The sequence below is a fragment of the Acinonyx jubatus genome, chromosome B3 (genome assembly GCF_027475565.1).
Source record: "Acinonyx jubatus isolate Ajub_Pintada_27869175 chromosome B3, VMU_Ajub_asm_v1.0, whole genome shotgun sequence".
Taxonomy (NCBI): Eukaryota; Metazoa; Chordata; class Mammalia; order Carnivora; family Felidae; genus Acinonyx; species Acinonyx jubatus.
Genome location: NC_069386.1, coordinates 68,217,856 through 68,234,689, shown reverse-complemented (window position 1 = coordinate 68,234,689; position 16,834 = coordinate 68,217,856). Strand labels below are relative to the sequence as shown.

Here is a 16,834-nt window from a genome sequence, read left to right as displayed (position 1 = left end):
AGAAAAGAAGCCTGGTCTTCCCTCCTGCCTTGCTCCCTGCCCACATTTGGCCCTACCTCTAATCTTTAAATGATGTAGTCCAGCAGAGGCTGGCATGAAGATGACTTCTCTTTCCTCTTCATCCTTTTTGGAGCTGATGGGGATTGGTTGGGAAGGAGGTTGCTGCTCTTCAAGATCTCAGAGGGCTCTTAGTTCCTGGTAGGCTTTTAGCCCTCCCACTCTGAACTAGCTGCCCCCACCTTGAATTTCAGGCTCTTTTCTGTCCTCCCTACTTCAAGTTGTATGTGTGTAAATAGATGTGTGATTGTACGTATTTGGTTTTGCAGGATCCTACTGACCACTCTAATTTGTGCATTCTTACCTGACCTCTGCCCTTGAGAAGAGGTTAGATTATGGAAGAGGAGGATTGGGCTATATCCAGACAGGGCAAGGCTCCTTTCTAGAAGGCATATAATCTCGGCATGTAGCCCAGGAACTGGGAACCACATTGGAAAAAGAGACCAGATGATTGTGCTCCTGAGAGCTTCTAAGTAGAATACTGGATATAATCCACATTCATCTTAACATTCTTCACTTATCATCTCTCTTCAATCATATAAAGGTCTACCCTGTGCAATTCAGGTGCAAGCTTCCCCTTTTGTGCCAAACAGTAGGGATGAAGAAGCCTGGAGAAGGGAAACTTTGGTGCTTGAGAAGGAGAAGGGCCTTCAGCCATCACTGAGCTGATTCTCTGTACTGTAGTTGTTCTGTAACCCATTCTGTTAGTCCATGTTCTTGGGGAGCAGGGTTCCCATGTATCCCAAGTTTGAACTCACAAACTGTGAGATCGTGACCTGAGCCGAAATCGGACGCTTAACCGACTGAGCCATCCAGGCTGCCCTAAATAAATAATTTTAAAAAGAAGAAAACTAGGGGCGCCTGGGTGGCTCGGTCGGTTGAGCGTCCGACTTCGGCTCAGGTCATGATCTCACAGCTCGTGAGTTCAAGCCCCGCGTCGGGCTCTGTGCTGACAGCTCAGAGCCTGGAGCCTGCTTCTGCTTCTGTGTTTCCCTCTCTCTCTGCCCCTAACCCACTCACATTCTCTCTGTCTCTCTCAAAAATAAATAAACATAAAAATAAATAAATAAATAAATAAGAAAAAATATGTCTGGGAAAATAGATAGATAGATAGATAGATAGATAGATAGATAGATAGATAGATAAATACTGGTAACTATCCTATGCCAGTCAAGACCACTTTGTCCTGCCAGGCCTCTTTGAGGCAGTTGAGGACGCCACGTATCTTCTCAGTAGTGACCCTGAAATCCTTCCCATTTGATACTACCCAGCATTGGTCTATAGTTTGTCCATCTATAAAATAGGAAAGTGTTTTTCTCTCTTGGTTATTGTGTGGGTTGAATTGTGTCCCCCCCAGAATATTGGAGCCCTAACCCCCAGTACCTCAGAATGTAACCTTATTTGGAAATGGGATCTTTCTAGAGGTAATCAAGTTAAAATGAGATCTTTAGTGTGCCCTAACCTAGTGTGGCTGGTGTACCTATAAAAGGGGAAATTTGGACACAGAGACAGCTAGACACAGAGGGAAGATGACATTGAAGAGACACCGGGAGAAAAATGGCTACCTACGAGCCAGGGAAGGCCAGAAGTTACCAGGCCCAGAACAGATCTTTCCCTGGGGCCTTCCCTAGCAGCATGGCCCTGCTGACACCTGGGTATCGATTGGATCTCTGGCCTCCAGAACTGAGATAACACACTTCCATTGTTTTATGCTACTTTGTTTGTCGAACTGCAGTCCTAGGAAACAAATATAATTATTTAAAAAATTAGACTGTATAAGTTAGAGAAAAATATCTCTGGATAATGATTGGTTCATCTCAAAGTTCAAACTGTAGAGGACTAAGCTGTATTGTGTGCATCTATCAAAGATGAAAAAGAACAGAAGTAACCTCTTTCTAATCTAGTTATGGATGGGAGCTCCCCATGTTAATTGAAACTTTGAGATTTTCTGCTTAGGAAAAGCTTGAGTCGCCAGATATTTTCTGCAAGATCTGATCATGAAAATTGCTGGACCATACATAGCAGTTCTGTGAGTTTTAAAAAGTGTATGTCTATACTTGGAAGAAAAGACTGTAAGGACAGACACTGAGATACCTAGCAGAGGTTATAGAATTGATGGTAGTTTTTTCTTATTTCCTTATTTATTTTCCAAGTTTTCCGTGAAAATATGTATTATTTTATTAGTCACTATATTATTAAATATAATAATGATAAAACAAAACCTAGAGGGCACCTGGGTAGCTCAGTCGGTTAAGCGTCAGCCTGGATTTTGGCTCAGATCATGATCTCTCTGCCCCCACTGGGGCTCTGCTGACAGCACAGAGACTGCTTGGGTTTCTCTCTCTGCCCCTCCCCTGCTTGTTCTCTCTCTCTCTCTCAGTATAAATAAATAAGCCTAAAAAACAAACCTAACAACCTAGTATCTTTTTTTTGGTTTCAGACTCTCCTGCATAGGCCCTACTTCTGGGTATAAAGGACCTGTCAAAAGGTGTTCAACCATGGTGATCTAGTTTTTTAGGGAGAAGAATGGTTCTCCACATCCCAGGTGTAATCTGTACTGTTTCTTCTTTGCCATCTTCTGGCTGGTGGTTTTTTCTTCTGCAGCCTACTGTACCATATAGTAGGAAGACTTGGCTATAGTTAGCATATCATGGTCAATAGCTTCATGGATTGTAATGGAAAGTGGCTGCACTGTAAACTTATCCTTGGGTATATGTGGGACTACTAAAAAATAAGCACAAGCTCCCAGCTACTGATATTGGCAATAAGTGGGTTGAGTATGAGTTGCTCTTTGCTGAAGATAAGAGTCCCCATTCCTTTAATGAGGACACCATTGCAGATACATTTATGCAAGATAGCTCTCCGTAGAAAATCATTGCCAACGCCTGGGAGTGAAACTTTGGAGAACTGCCCTTAGCAGGAACATAAGGGCATTAATGTCTAGAGACATTAAGTAATAACAGGCAAAAGACTGACACTTAAATATTCACATTAAAGTCAAAGAGGACACATCCAGCAGGGTAAATTACCCTCCCAGTGAACTGTCTTGTCCCCATCTCCTTCGATGAATTAATGTGGGTGCGGGGGAGGTGCTACAACCTTAAGTTTATTTGTGATGAGGCAAAGAAAGCCAAGGTCTAGCTCTGCTTACTGGGCTTGACCATCATCCAGACTTGTCTACATTAGTGTGCCTTATGGCAGTCTATTTCTCCAAAAAGTCCTCATCTTCTTATACTTGAATAAACCTCATACCACCAGATGCCCTTGATGGTTAGTGACATGGAGCCTCACACGGGCTCTGTGCTGATGGCACGGAGCCTGCTTGGGGCTCTCTCTCTCCCTGTCTCTCTCTGGAAAATAAGTATGGGTATGTCAAAGGGTCACAGGAGTCATCTGGAAGGGGCTCTCAGTGCTTACATTTATGACAATTTGAGCACTGAAATAATGATAGTAATGGATTTTAACCAATTACTAAAATGAGTTCAGGAGTCCATAGTATTAGTAAGTAAGTAAGCAAATAAATAAATAAATGGAAAAAGTCTTCCTTGTAGTAGAATGCCATCCATTTGGCTATTATAGAAATAACTTATTTGGGTGAGAATAATAAGTAGATGCTGCCATTATTGGGTGAAAACCCATAAGAAATTTACATAGAATCAGTCTCTTCCTTAAAAATTTTTAATTGCAGAGGGAAAAATAGTACATTTATAGTAGAGAAAACTGGGGTGGGTAGGCAGTGGGGAGCACTTTAACCAAGTAACCAGTGTTAACATCACCAATGATGGGATAAAAGATCATGTCCTCCTGATGTGATACACTGAGGACACAATATCCATTTGTGATATTCTTGCCCAAATCAAAAGTAGCAGACAAATTAAAACGAATCTAATATGGAAATACCAGACAACCCCAAATCGATGGAAATGATGATTTTTTTTTTATTGGATTGAATGCACTCATAAATGACCATGTCATGAATGACAATGGAAAGCTGAGGACCATTTCCAGATTAGAAGAGTTTAAAGAGACATGAGAACAAAATACAGTGTGTAATATTGAACTGGAAAAGAAATTCTTATAAAGAACATTATTTTGGACAACAGCCAAAATTTGAGTATGCAATGTATTACACAGTTATGTAATTATGTATTACATAAAAATATTGTAGCAATGTTAAATTTCCTGATTTTTCAATATTTGTGTTGTGGTTATATAAGATAATCTTCTTAAGAAATAGCCACTGAAGTATTTATTTATTTGTTTGTTTGTTGTTTAACATTTATTTATTTTTGAGAGAGAGAGACAGAGCACGAGCAGGAGAGGGGCAGAGAGAGAGGGAGACAGAATCTGAAGCAGGCTCCAGGCTCTGAGCTGTCAGCACAGAGCCTGATGGAGGGGCTCGAATCCATGAACTGAGATCAGGACCTGAGCTGAAGTTGGACGCTCAACCAACTGACCCACCCAAGCAGCTACCTGCCGCCCACGCCCCACCCGCCAATGAAGTATTTAGAAGTCAACGGACATGATGTCTGCAACTTCCTCCAAATGGTTGAGGAAAAAATACATGTGTGTACACACACACACACACACACACACACACATAGAACACAAATGTAACAAAGTGTTAATAATTGGGGAATGTGGGTGAAAAATAAGGAGTTTAAGGAGTTTTTTGTACTATTCTTGCAGCTTTTCTTTAAGTTTAAAATTATTTTGAAAAAAATTTTTGTTTTTCTTTTAAAGTTCCTTCTGGCTCCTTCCCCGGTACTTAAAAAAAATTTTCCCTTTCTCCTCCCACTCACAATCTGGATTCCTTATTGGGCAAGAGTGCACATATTCTCAAACTTTCCTGGTGAAATGGTGTGGGGGAGATGGAAATTAGAACCATTTATAATGGAAATGAATGACTGGGGCACCAGCTCTGAGTAGCTGCAGAGGAAATGCTGCTGTTCTGTTCTGTTGCAGGGTCTGCCCTACCTCCCGTGTCCTGGAGGGAAAGGGAAGACTTTTAGTCACAGGAATCTTGTCATCATTATTTCATCTTCATTTAGTCATTGGTAGCTGAGAGGAAAGGGCGAAATCATAAGGGTAGCAAGAAGGACCTGTATCCACACTGTCTATCAACCCCGCCTGCTTTTTTTTTTCTTTTCAAGTTTTTATTTAAATTTTAGTTAACATACAGTGCGATATTAGTTTCAGGAGTAGAATTCAGTGATTCATTACTTACATACAACACCCAGTGTTTATCACAAGTGCCCTCCTTGGTACCCATCATCCATCTAGCCCATCCGCCACCCACCTCCCTCCATCAACCCTCAGTTCTCTGTCTTTAAGAGTCTCTAACCTGTCACCAGGGGCATCTGGGTGGCTCAGTCAGTTGAGCTCTCTACTGCTTCAGATCCTCTGTCCTCCTCTCTCTGCCCCACCCCACTTGTGCTCGTGCTCTCTTTCCCTCTCAAAAATAAACATTTAAAATTAAAAAAAAGATTTGCAACAACGTGGATGGAACTAGAGGGGATAATGCTAAGCAAAATTAGAGAAAGACAAATATCAAACATCATATTTCACTCATATGTGGAATTTAAGACACAAAATAGATGAACATAAGGGAAGGGAAGCAAAAATAATATGAAAATGGAAGGGGGACAAAACATAAGAGACTCTTAAATACAGAGAACAAACTGAGGGTCGCTGGAGGGGTTGTGGGTGGGAGGATGGGCTAAATGGGTAAGGGGCATTAAGGAAGACACTTGTTGGGATGAGCACTGGGTGTTATACAATGAATCACTGGAATCTACTCCTGAAATCATTATTGCACTACATGCTAACTTGGATACAAATTAAAAAAAAAAAATTTAATAAAAATAAATAAAATTTAAGAAAAAAAAAAAAAAAAGAGTCTGTAGACCCTCCCTTCTTAAAAGACCAGAATGTGCAAATGTGTGTAGGATCTCTCATATAGATGGATCTATCAAGCTAATTTGAGACCATTTTCTTTATTTTTTTAAAAACCCCTTTTCATTTTTATCTATTTATTTTTAGTAATCTCTAGACCCAGTGTGGAACTCAGACTCAAGACCCTGAGATCAAGACTTACATGCCCTACTGACTGAGCCAGCCAGGCACGAAGACCATTTTCCTATGTATGTATATTTATTTTTTTAGTAATCTCTACACCCATCATGGGCTCGAACTCATGACCCTGAGATCAAGAGTTGCATGCTCTTCCTTTTTTTTTTTCTTAATGTTTATTTATTTTTGTGTGTGTGTGTGTGAGAGAGAGAGAGAGAGAGAGCACAAAAGGGGGAGGGGAAGAGAGAGGGAGACAGAATCTGAAGCAGGCTCCAGGTTCTGAGCTGTCAGCACAGAGCCTGACTCGTGGCTGGAACTCAGGAACAGTGAGATCATGACCTGAACCAAAGTTGGACACTTAACCAACTGGGCCACCCAGACCCCATGAGTCACATGCTCTTCCGACTGAGCTAGGCAGTTGCCCCACGTTTTCTTATTTAAACACTTTCCATTAGACTAGTGTACAGTTAAATTTCTTTAATATCCAGAGTAATACTAGCACGATACAGAAAAAGCAGCCTAGTCCCCACATCGTTAGTTGTAATTCCAGTATTTACAGTAGACAAGTGGATATTCCCATCCAGAGATTAGGTACAGATTTCACAGTTACAAAGAGGCAAACATCAGCATTGCTGTCAAAGGACATTTCCCTAAAGGAGCACAGCAGAGTGAAAACAGATTCCTCGACAAGCTATCAAATTCACAGTCAAGGAGAAACAAGCCACAATGTTAGCAACATAGCAGCATTCAATAGGTGACGAGTCAAAGCTGTACACAGTTTACCATAGACAGAGCTTGGGAGACTGGGGGCATAAAAAGCCTAAGATCCGAAGTCAGCCCGCACCTCACCAAGCCACCCACCCGCCAGGTCCCTGTAGTTTACAATTGGATCTGTTCATTCCAAGGGCCCTACCATAGGCCCTATTCTAAAGAATAGTTTCTCCTAGATTGTTTTTTTTCCTATGTCAAGGGGTGTCAGTAGTCTGTAAAATGGGCTGCCTCCCAAATCCAATGACAAAAAAAGGAAAGCATAGCCCTCTCAGTTTCACAAAAGATAAACCCAAAAGGCTAAGTCCTAGGCAATTGTGGCATATGAAAAATGTGCCCCAGTGTTCGTCCCCTCCCCCACCTGTGCATTCTTTTGTTTGAATTAGCTTGTGTCTCTCTCTGCTGTGAACAGTAAATGCCCAGTGTTGGCTCAAAGTGCTCTTGGAGGGATTTGCGATTTTGTCAGGAATGAAAGTCTTAAACTAAAAGAATCTACTGTCTATCTAGAGCTGGTAGAACAGGTTTGCTTATGAAGTCACACCCTGTTAGCATCATGCAGGCCTGGGAGACTCTCTCCTGGAGAACTGAGCCAATTAATTAATATTCTTTATGAAATTCTTGGCGGGTGTCAACCTGCCCTTCACAAAGTCTCAGCAGCTACATTGCTTCTAAAATGTTTCATCTCAACATCAAGTCCCCATAAGGGTGGGGGAGAGACCTGGGTGCACCTGTGTGTCCCGCCCTGAAGCCTTCTTGGGATCTGGTTTAACAGACTGATTCCTTCTTCTGTGGTAGGAGGAAGTTCTTTTATACTCAAGTACATATGTAATTCCTAGGACAACTAAAGCAGCTATTTATACATCCCCTTAGCAAATGAGATTGAATCATGACTGGCCTACGTTAAGTGAAGTCTGGAGGTGTTAAAACACAACTGCAGATGTTGTCAACAGGTTAGATAACGGGGTTCTGTCTGACGGGAGAACTTCATCTCTAAAACCCTGTGTTACTACACTGCCACTTTATTAATTGTATGCAGTTTTATAGTTTCCATTTCTTGCACATTGGTTTATTCTCAGAATTTTCAAAAAAAATTGTTTATATACACTGTTTATACACATAGAAGAGAAATTCCAATCAAATTTGCTTTTGATCATTTTGATACTCTAATGTATGTTATGTTGATAACTTCTATTTTTATTTATTACTATGATATACATTTTGTTCTTAAAGATGAGGCTTTCATTAAAAAAATTTTTTTTAATGTTTTTATTTATTTTTGAGACAGAGAGAGACAGAGCATGAGCAGGGGAGGGGCAGAGAGGGAGACACAGAATCCGAAGCAGGCTCCAGGCTCTGAGCTGTCAGGACAGAGCCCGATGTGGGGCTCGAACTCACGGAGTGTTAGATCATGACCTGAAGTCAGACGCTTAACCAACTGAGCCACCCAGGTGCCCCAAGCGGCTTTCATTTTTAATGACTGTCGCCAGCTTCGCTGGACCTTAACTGTACTTTTCTGAGCTTCTCATCTTTGATGGTGAATTTTGAGATGAATGAATAAGTCATTTCTGAGCCATGATTTGAAAGACCTATAAAAATAAAAAAGAAAGAAAAAAAGTCTTTCCCCTGCTGTCCTCCAAATAGCACTTCTGGCTGGAGGCTGCACGGTGACCTGCTTGAGCCTGGCTGTGAATTGCCTCTGGATGAGGGAAATTGGGGGCTGGCAAAAGAGTTTTGGAAGAAGCTCAAAAGCATGGAGTGAAACCAAATTTGTTTTCTACAGTTTGCCTCAGGTTTGCCTTGTGAAGAGATTACAAAGCAAGGCCTCTGAAAACAATTAAAAGAATTGTGATGAAATAGCCCAGAGAAGACCTTTATGCATGAACAGAGCATGAATAAATAGGCCCAAATAGTCACAAAATAGAATACACAATATCTGTTTAGACGAAAGGAAAAAAAATCCCATTGGTAGAAACTAAAACAGCTGCAGAGGCTTGATCTTCTTTATTAGCAGAGTAGAGGCCCCTCTATCTGACTGGGTGGGATCAGGTTTCAGTCCAGACCCAGGATTCTGGGGGAAAGGATAGTTCCATGGAGACCAGCAGGGTTTCAGTGGGTACCAGGAATTGGCATCGGTTGTGAAAGCTTCACTCAGATGTAGGGACAGAAGAACATACCACAGTACAGAACACATAACATCGGCATGATACTGATCAGTTTATAAAGAAATGGAGTCTTAGACGCCAGTTGAATATCACTCTTCTTAACAGGTAACACTGACTTATAGTCTCCCGATTCTCACTGACAGGAGCCAACCCCACAGACACACACATATTGCACAAAACCTGAATACAGGTTTCCACAGGGAAGGTTTCCACCCAGTCCCTGCTGCTCTGCAGAGGTTAGGGGACCAAAGTTCCCTAAGTCACTGTTCATTGTGATCCAGTGTTCCTCCCCCTGTGGAGGGACACAAGTCTGTCTCCTCACTTCAACAGCGAACTCCAGTGGCATCAGGAGACCTTGGTCATAGACAAGAATCATTCAATATGGCAGCACTTGTGGCAGCTGTGACTCCTCCCTTTTGGTGACAGATCTGAAGCCTTTACAAAGTCCTCAGGCGCTCAAAATGATATATGTCTTTTTTGAAAACAAATAAGCCAGAATCAGCCCACCCGTCCTCAGAAGAAATTGACCATGGTCACTCTTTTGAGAGGAGTTGTTACTTTTCAGGAGAGCTTGCTATTCCCCTGCCAGTACGGCTTCTCTTCTACTTTTTTCTTTTTCCATCGGCAGAGAAGCAGCATCTTAAAGGTCTTCCTGAAGGTTCTGTTGCAGAGGGCGTAGCAAATGGGGTTGACAGTGCTGTTGACATAGCACAGCCAGTAGCCCAGGTGCCACAGGGTGACTGGGACACACTTGTCACAGAAGGTGGAAACCAGGACCATGATGTTATAAGGGGTCCAGGTGATGATGAAGGCCAGTAGGATGGCACTCAAGGTCTGGGCTGCTTTCCTCTCCTTGACAAGGACCATTCTCTTTCGTTTGGTCATTTGGTGGCTGAGGTTGGGATCCAGGCCTTTCGCTGAAGGGTCCTTGGACACTGGGAAGGAGCAGGGCATGATTTTCAACTTGTGACAGCCGTTGTTGGTCTCCTGGGTCCCATCAGCTTTTACCACCAATCGGAACTTATAGGCCACACATTTCTGACTCCTGGGTCTATGAGCAGCACCTGGGGACAAGAAGTATTTTTGGGTGTCATAGTCCTTTTTCTCAGTGTGAGCTTTCACAAAAGTTTCCTTGGGCTCTTCAGCACTGAATTCCTCCCTTGGGCTTTCCTTGGCCTGACTCTTGTAGACTACTTGGAAGACAGGGTCAGTGGTGGGCTTGTCCTCATCCTCTGAGGAAGGGTAGCTACTACAGGTAGTGAGCTGCTCGACTTTGGCCCACTCGGTGCTTGGGCCGGTGACTTGGGATGGCTTCCCAGTGGTGGAAGTGCTCCTGCGGGAGGATGACCAGGAGGCTTGGTTCCTTTCCCTCTGGGCCAGTGTGGGTCGAGGGCAGCTAAAGCAGGACCTCAGCAGAGCCTTATGAGCTGGCTTTCTTGGCTCAGCTTCAGCCATGGAGTCAGAGCCCTGGAGGTCAGCCAGGTCCTTGGTTCGCTTCTCTGTTTCCCGGTAGATTCGGCAGTAGAGGATTGTCATGACCGAAACAGGGATGTAGAAGGCAGCGATGGCAGTGCCGAAAGTGATGGTGGGCTCAGAGAGGAACTGGATCTGGCACTCATCTGGTGGCACTGTCCGCTCCCCAACCAGGTATTGCCAGCAGAGGATTGCTGGTGCCCAAAGGATGAAGGAGATTAGCCAGGCCAGGCCAATCATGATGCCAGCCCTTTTTGGGGTACGCTTGGCCCGATATGTCAGAGGTCTTGTGATAGAAAAGTAACGGTCAAAACTGATCACCAGAAGGTTCATGACAGAAGCATTGCTAGCCACATAGTCCAGTGCAAGCCAGAGGTCACAAGCCAGACTCCCAAGCACCCAGCGTCCCATGAGGATGTAGGTAGTGTAGAGGTTCATGGAGAAGATCCCAATGATGAGATCTGCACAGGCTAAGCTGAGCAGGTAATAGTTGTTCACTGTCTTCAGTTGACTATTGACTTTGAAGGAGATCATGACTAAGACGTTGCCCACAATGGTGATCAGGCTTACCACAGCAGTCACAGCTGCGATGGTGATGACTTCCCACAACCCATGGCGTTCCAAAGGCTGGTGATTTACTGGGGTGTCATTGACAATGGTTGTATTATGGTGAGATTCTCCTTCCATCCTGGTGCAAGAATTTACATTAGGATTAAGTCTTGGGTTCTAGACCGTCTCTTTTCTATCTCACCTCTTCTTGGCCAGCATCTGGAAGAGAGGGAAGTATATTAGCTCCATTCACCAGCACAGATTTTTCTCCCCACTCATTGTTTATCATTTGAAATGGAATATTAAATGTTGTCACACACATATCCAGAGCAAGATGCTGAAATCCCTAAAGTTTTTATAACATTTTTGTAACCACATCATCCCTTTGCTTGTTACAAGTACCAGTGCCTGAGAGCCTTTTTTGTGCTTGAGGCTGTTGTCCTCTTGTGGTTGCAATAGGCAATTTAAAGAAGAGGGCTGGGAAGACAAGGGGGAAGGGAAAGGAAATTGGGTAATTTGGGAGCAATAAAGAGAAGAAAGCAGGTGATGTCAAGTTACTTTATATTGCAACGGCTTCGAGGTCAGAAACTCATTTTTAGATTCCCAGTGATAAGTACCTATTCTGTCATGCGCTGGGGAAAGAGACAGGTATTATCTACTCTATAGTCTGATTACTAAACATTATTGAGTTTAATTACAAATTCAATTATTAAACATTATTGAGGTACTGCTGTGAGCCAAGACTGTATTATGACACTCCTCCCTGACTTAATGTACAAACTCTCCTTGCATGCACCTGGTTTTCATCTAGAGGGTTTGAAATTGGACCCACCTGCTGATGTTGACTCCCCCCCATCTATTCTTGAGCTATTTGTGATGTAATAGAAATGGTTTAAATTATATTATTTTCTGATTACAAAGTAATATTTTCTTGTAAAATTTCAAGCCATGTCAAAATGTATAGCTTGGAAACAAGCTTCCTCTGACTCCATCTTGCAAAGGTAACCAATGCTTTCTCCTTTGCACATATTAACGAACAGTTAAATACAATTATTTTTAAGTGGGTGACTTTTTAAAAAGTTTATTTATTTATTTTTGGGAGAGAGAGAAAGAGAGTGCATGAGCGTGGGGGAGGGGCAGAGAGAGAGAGAGCGAGAAAGAAAGAAAATCTCAAGCAGGCTCCGTGCCGTCAGCACAGAGCCCAACTCGGGGCTCCGTCTCACAAACCAAGAGATCATGACCTGAGGTGAAATCAAAAGTTGGAGGATTAACCAACCGGGCCCCTAAATGGGTGACTTCTTAATGTTTACACTCTGAATTTTGTTTTTTACCTAACAATTCATCATGGACATTTTTTTTTAAGATTCATTGTTTTTTAAGTAATCTCTCCACCTGAAATGGGGCTTGAACTCACGACCCCAAGATCAAGAGTTGCATGCATGTCCCTCTGACCAAGCTAGCCAGGTACCCAAATGGAGATCTCTTGTATCAGTATGTCTGTTGGATCAAAGCGCTTTTTTCATTTTAATGACTGCACATTATCCCACTTAATGGATGTAATATAATTTAATCAACACTCACTGACAAATTCCAACTTTTAAAAATAAAAGGAAAATTTTCTTTTCCAGATTGAACATCTATGTACATGATAAAAAGCTTCAGTGGGTATAAAAAGGTAAATGCTAAAAGATAGGTCTTTTTCCCATCTCTGACCTCCAAGCTTCTAATCCTCCTTTTGTGGAGGTAACCACTGTTACCAACATTTCTTATCATTCCTTCCAGAGATATAATATGTGCAATATATATTTGATGATATAGGAAAAATACCATTAATTTTTTTTATTAAGTAATCCCTACTCCCAGTGTGGGGCTCAATAAGAGAGCCCCTGAGATCAAGACCCTGAGATCAAGAGTCGCATGATCCACCAACTGAGCCAGCCAGGTGCCCCTGAAAAAATACTATTTTAATTGCAAAATTCCAGGCAGTGTGATATGATGAAGGGAGAATCTTCTTGATGACCCTTTCAAAGCATGCCATGTGGGCAATCACTGCTCTGCCTGCTGACCAGTCCTGACACTTCTATTTTTATAAAGATGACAAATTTGTGAACGGTTCTGGATTTTCTTGGCTTTGTTTTATATTTTCAACTGCATGTTTGGATGTTTTTCTAATGCCTCAAATTCCATATGGAATTGAATTGATGACATTGTCTTGTGCCAGAAACTAGATTCTTCTGACTTTTTGATCGTGTACCCTTTTCCTTCACATTCCAACGGATGCAGTACAATTTACCCATGAAATATCCCTCATATGGGTCCCTTTACTTCCTGCTTCTATCACCCAGGCTTAGCCTTGTGTTACCTTCTACTGATAACCCCTTGCTGTTATCCACATTCCAAAGAGGGCAAAGCATGTCAGATGCCAGGTCACTAGACTGACTCCCTAACACCGGAAAGGCGCAACCTGTAAGTTGCTCTACACCGTACAATTTTCTGAGCAAATTCCATCCCAGGCTGTCTCTATTTGGCAGATCTAAGTCTCACAGTGCAAGAAAGGACCGACAGAAATTCCTTCCGGTCTCCTTCATTCTATCTTTTTTTCCTTCCCCCAATAAATATGCATTGAATGTCTTTTCTGTGACAGACTCCAATGGTGGGGGTACCGTGGAACAAGACACTGGTGGGGTTGTAGATAAAGAAACAGGTAATAAATGTAAGGGGGCGGCACTGCATGCCATAGGGTACATGGAAGGACATGTAACCCAATCCCGTGAGGGTTGGGGGAAACACTTCTTGAGGAAAATATGTCTAAGCTGAGACTTGAAGCATGAATGGGCTTTGGCTAGGCAAGGGGGATATGTAGGGGTGGGCAGGGGAAAGAGTGTTTCAGTCTCAGAGGGGATGAACTTATTTGTAGTAAGCCCAGAGGCAAAAGGAGATACCAAGCTCAGTATCACTGGTCGTCAGGGAAATGCAAATCAAAACTACAATGAGATACCATCTCATGCCTGTCAGCATGGCTAAAAACAACACACACACAAAAACAGGTGTTGGCAAGGATGTGGAGAAAGGGGAACCCTCTTGCACTGCTGGTAGCAATGCAAACTGGTACAGCCACTCTGGAAAACAGTATGGAGGTTCCTCAAAAAGTTAAAAATAGAATTGGGATGCCCGGGTGGCTCAGTCAGTTGAACCTCAGACTCCTGATTTCAGCTCAGCTCATGATCTCACGATTCATGGATTTGAGCCCTGTGTCGGGCTCTGGTTCTCAGTCCCCCACGTATGCTAGCTCTCTCTGTCTCTCTCTCTCAAAATAAATAAATAAACTTAAAAAAAAGTTTAAAAATAGAACTATCCTATGATCCAGCAATTGCACTAATAGGTATTTACCCAAAGATGCAAAAATTCTGATGCACCCCGATGTTTATAGCAGCATTACCAACAGTAGCCAAATTATGGAAGGAGCCCAAATGTACATTGGCTGATGAATGGATAAAGAAGAGGTGATATATATATATATATATATATATATATATATATATATATATATGTAAATGTACACACACACACACACACACACACACAATGGAATATTACTCAGCCATAAAAAAAGAATGAAATCTTGTCATTTGCAATGACATGGTTGGAGCTAGAGTGCATTATGCTAATAAGTCAGTCAGAGAAAGACAAATACCATATGATTTCACTCATATGGGGAATTTAAAAAACAAGACAAATGAACAAAGGGAAGAAAAGAGAGAGGCAAACTAAGAAACAGACTCTTAACTATAGAGAACTGATGGTTAATGGAGCTGAGCAGGGGAATGGGTTAAATAGGTGATGGGGATTGAGGAGTGCACTTGTCATGAGCACCGGGTGTTGGATGGAAGTGTTTAATCGCTATATTGTACACTGGAAATTAATATTACACTGTATGTTAACTAACTGGAATTTAAGTAAAAACTTAAAAAGAGAGGAGGCATCAAGCTGGAGGAAGCCAGAGACATGAGAGGCGAGACTAGAGAGGTTGAGGGGGTGGGGTAGGAGGGACAGGAGTGGACTTCAGATCAAAGAAGTCCACCTTCTGGGAGAGCTGTGTCAGCTGTTTCTATTTCCAGACTCCCCATCTGCTCTGAAAGTAGTCCCAACATCCAGGGTGTTGAGGGAGATAGTCTGGAGAGAAGTAATAAAATGAACTGACTGATGATTTTTTTCTAGTCAAGTCTTCAAAATAGAAATAAATGGTGTTTTGGAAGGATTTAATTTTTCCACCTAATTTTATTGGAAGGTAGTGAGCAATTTATGAAGAGTTCTGGGAATTTGGGAGTGCATGTTCTCCTGTGAACGCATGTGTATAACTAGGGGCTCATGCTCTCCCATGTGTTTCCTCATTTGTAAAAATCAGGAAGTTTGACTAATGGGATGCAAGATACATTTTCATGATTTTGTATGTTATACAGTGTGATGGTTAATTTTATGTGCCATCTTGGCTGTGCTACAGTTCCCAGTTGTTTGGTCAAACACCTGATACTAGCTGTTGCTGTGAAGGTATTTTTTAGATGTGACTAACATTTAAGTCAGTAGACTTTGAGTAAAGCAGATTATCCTCCATAGTGTGGGTGGGGCTCATCTAATCAGCTAATGGCCGAGTTCCTTCTGTCTCCAGATTACCTTTGGATGCAAGACTACAACACTGACTCCTGCTGGAATTTCTAGTCTTTTAACCTACACTGCACATTTTAGACTTGCTAAACCCCACAATCCTTAACAATTAAAAAAAGTCTCTCCCCCCCCCCCTCTCTCTCATAAAAGAAATAAACACTTTGATAAATGGGGTAAAGATCATTTATAGTGTCAACGTGGTCTCTTAATCATACAACTGAATCTGGCAGTGGGCAGTGTCAGGTTCAAAACCTACCTACAGGGGTGCCTGACTGGCTCAGTTGGGAGAACATGCAACTCTTAATCTTGGAGTTGTGAGTTTGAACCCCATGTTGGGTGTAGAGATTACTTAAAAAATAAAATCTTTAAAACAAAAAAAACCCTAGTTCCACTCTTCACTGTATGGCTTTGGACATGTTACTTAACCTCTTTAGGTCTCATATTTTTAAACTTAGAAGTGGGGATACTAAGAGTCCTTACTACCTCATTGGGTTGTTTAAGGATTAAACGAGGTAATCCTCAATAAGTGTTTCACATAGAGCCTGACACAGGGGAATGTTCATTACAAAGTAGCCATCCCGCAGAAGGACATCAAAATGACTTTTCCTTTTGTGGGAGAGGGTCTGAGGCATGGTCTACTAAGGGACAAAGTGGTATAAAATGACAAGACAATAATACTCTCACAACCTTGAAGTGGCTGTTTTAGATGCTTCATGGTGCTAATGATACTTTCCCCTTTAGTTTTGGTAGTTGTGCTCCACCTTTAGGGACAGAACGAATTGTTCCCATCCACTAAAGCAGAATAACCTTGAAGAGAGCCAAGTTAACAGTCTTCTTCAAAGTCTGCTCATTAGAATAGGGCTCCCTCAAGATACTTGATTTAAAAAAAGATATGATTGCATAGTCGAAGAAGCTGAGAAAATACCCTATAGTATATAAAGCTCACAGAGATTCAGAAGACACATGAGCCCAGAGAAGGCTGGGAGGTCCTGAAGTCAAAGACAGTATTGAATTTGGTTTAACACAGAGGTGGCTTCGAGTGTAAGTTTTTTTCAGAGGAACAACTGTTAGCATCCTGCGGCATCCGTGGA

At 42.1% G+C, this 16,834-nt stretch overlaps 1 protein-coding gene across 1 annotated transcript; it reads right to left on the bottom strand.

Annotated features, from left to right (window-relative positions):
* Window positions 1–7,073: 7,073 nt before the first annotated feature.
* Window positions 7,074–11,333, bottom strand: CHRM5 (cholinergic receptor muscarinic 5). The gene has a single exon (XM_053224215.1). The coding sequence runs from the start codon at window positions 11,217–11,219 to the stop codon at window positions 9,621–9,623; it is 1,599 nt and encodes a 532-aa protein (XP_053080190.1). The 5' UTR covers window positions 11,220–11,333; the 3' UTR covers window positions 7,074–9,620.
* Window positions 11,334–16,834: the final 5,501 nt, after the last annotated feature.